At 44.6% G+C, this 1083-nt stretch overlaps 1 protein-coding gene across 1 annotated transcript in view; it reads left to right on the forward strand.

Annotated features, from left to right (window-relative positions):
- Positions 1 to 537: 537 nt before the first annotated feature.
- LOC119301125 overlaps positions 538 to 1083 on the forward strand; it is a 4916-nt gene continuing 4370 nt past the window's right edge. The window contains exon 1 of the mRNA XM_037578031.1: positions 538 to 851. Coding sequence (XP_037433928.1) covers positions 617 to 851 — 235 coding nt within the window. The 5' untranslated portion in view covers positions 538 to 616. The remainder of the gene's footprint in view (positions 852 to 1083) is intronic.

Below are 1083 nucleotides of genomic sequence, written 5' to 3' on the forward strand. Positions count from 1 at the left end.
CTAGTAGAAGAAAATAGCTGAAGCATATCATGACAATTTCAGTGTAAACATTATGGTAATTCATGTGCAATAGACATGATAACTTTTAACACAAAAAAATTTCGTTCAAATATATTGATATGAGATCTAGTTTCGAAGATCTCGTCGCAAGGAATTTAATGATGAAAATGAATTTTCAATTGAAATTTTCATTTAAAAGGTAAAACATTTTAAAAACTGAGAAATCAAAAAGATTCTCACATGCATGCATGCGATGGCGTAGCGCAGTCTGTGTGTTATAGAGTGTGTGGGGTATTCGACTGACACCACACTTGTGCGTGTGGGCGTTAGCGGCAACCTATCAGAATTGAATATAAACTATGGTGTGTAATAACACATTGATCAGGTTTTGCGAGTTTCTATGCCCATTCAATACACTGTATTAATTTTCTATAAAAATAGTTAAACTTAAAAAGGCTCGAATTAAAACAAAGTTATTAATTATTTTGGATAACATTTTTATGAATTTTCTAGTATGCACACAGCCGGAATGGGGAACACCGGGCGCACCACACAAGACCTGGTGCCCAGGTACGTTCCCTGCCTCCCACCCTAACCTAGCAACCACCTCTCACCGATGGCGACGACGAGCTGCCCTCGTCTCCTACATCTCCCCTCCTCCACCTCCACCTCCTCCGCCCTCCCACCAGTCTGTCCTTCCCACCTCCGCTTCAAGCCACCACCACCAGCAGCCGGCGCGGTTTCTACTTCCGCCTTGGGCCGTGGCTGCAGTTCTTGGCTCAGCCTCCGCTGCCGAAGCGCTGCCGGACCCTTGCCGCCCTCCTCCGAGCCACCGCCTCCATCTCCTCAAGGTAGCGCCACTGCCTCTCACCTCTCCGTTTGCTTACTGTAGTTTTTATAGTTTTATACTACTACCCTCCAATCAGTTGTAGTTAGGGATTAGAGGCTCTAGAGGATTGATTTTCAGTTTATTGTTGCTGGTCATTTCGGGAGCTCTTGATAGCCGTCTCTCACGAACTTAAAAATTGGCATTTCGGGCGATTGAAAGGCACCTTACAAATTTCCGCCAAGATAATACCCGTG

This window comes from Triticum dicoccoides, chromosome 5A (assembly GCF_002162155.2).
Source record: "Triticum dicoccoides isolate Atlit2015 ecotype Zavitan chromosome 5A, WEW_v2.0, whole genome shotgun sequence".
Classification (NCBI taxonomy): Eukaryota; Viridiplantae; Streptophyta; class Magnoliopsida; order Poales; family Poaceae; genus Triticum; species Triticum dicoccoides.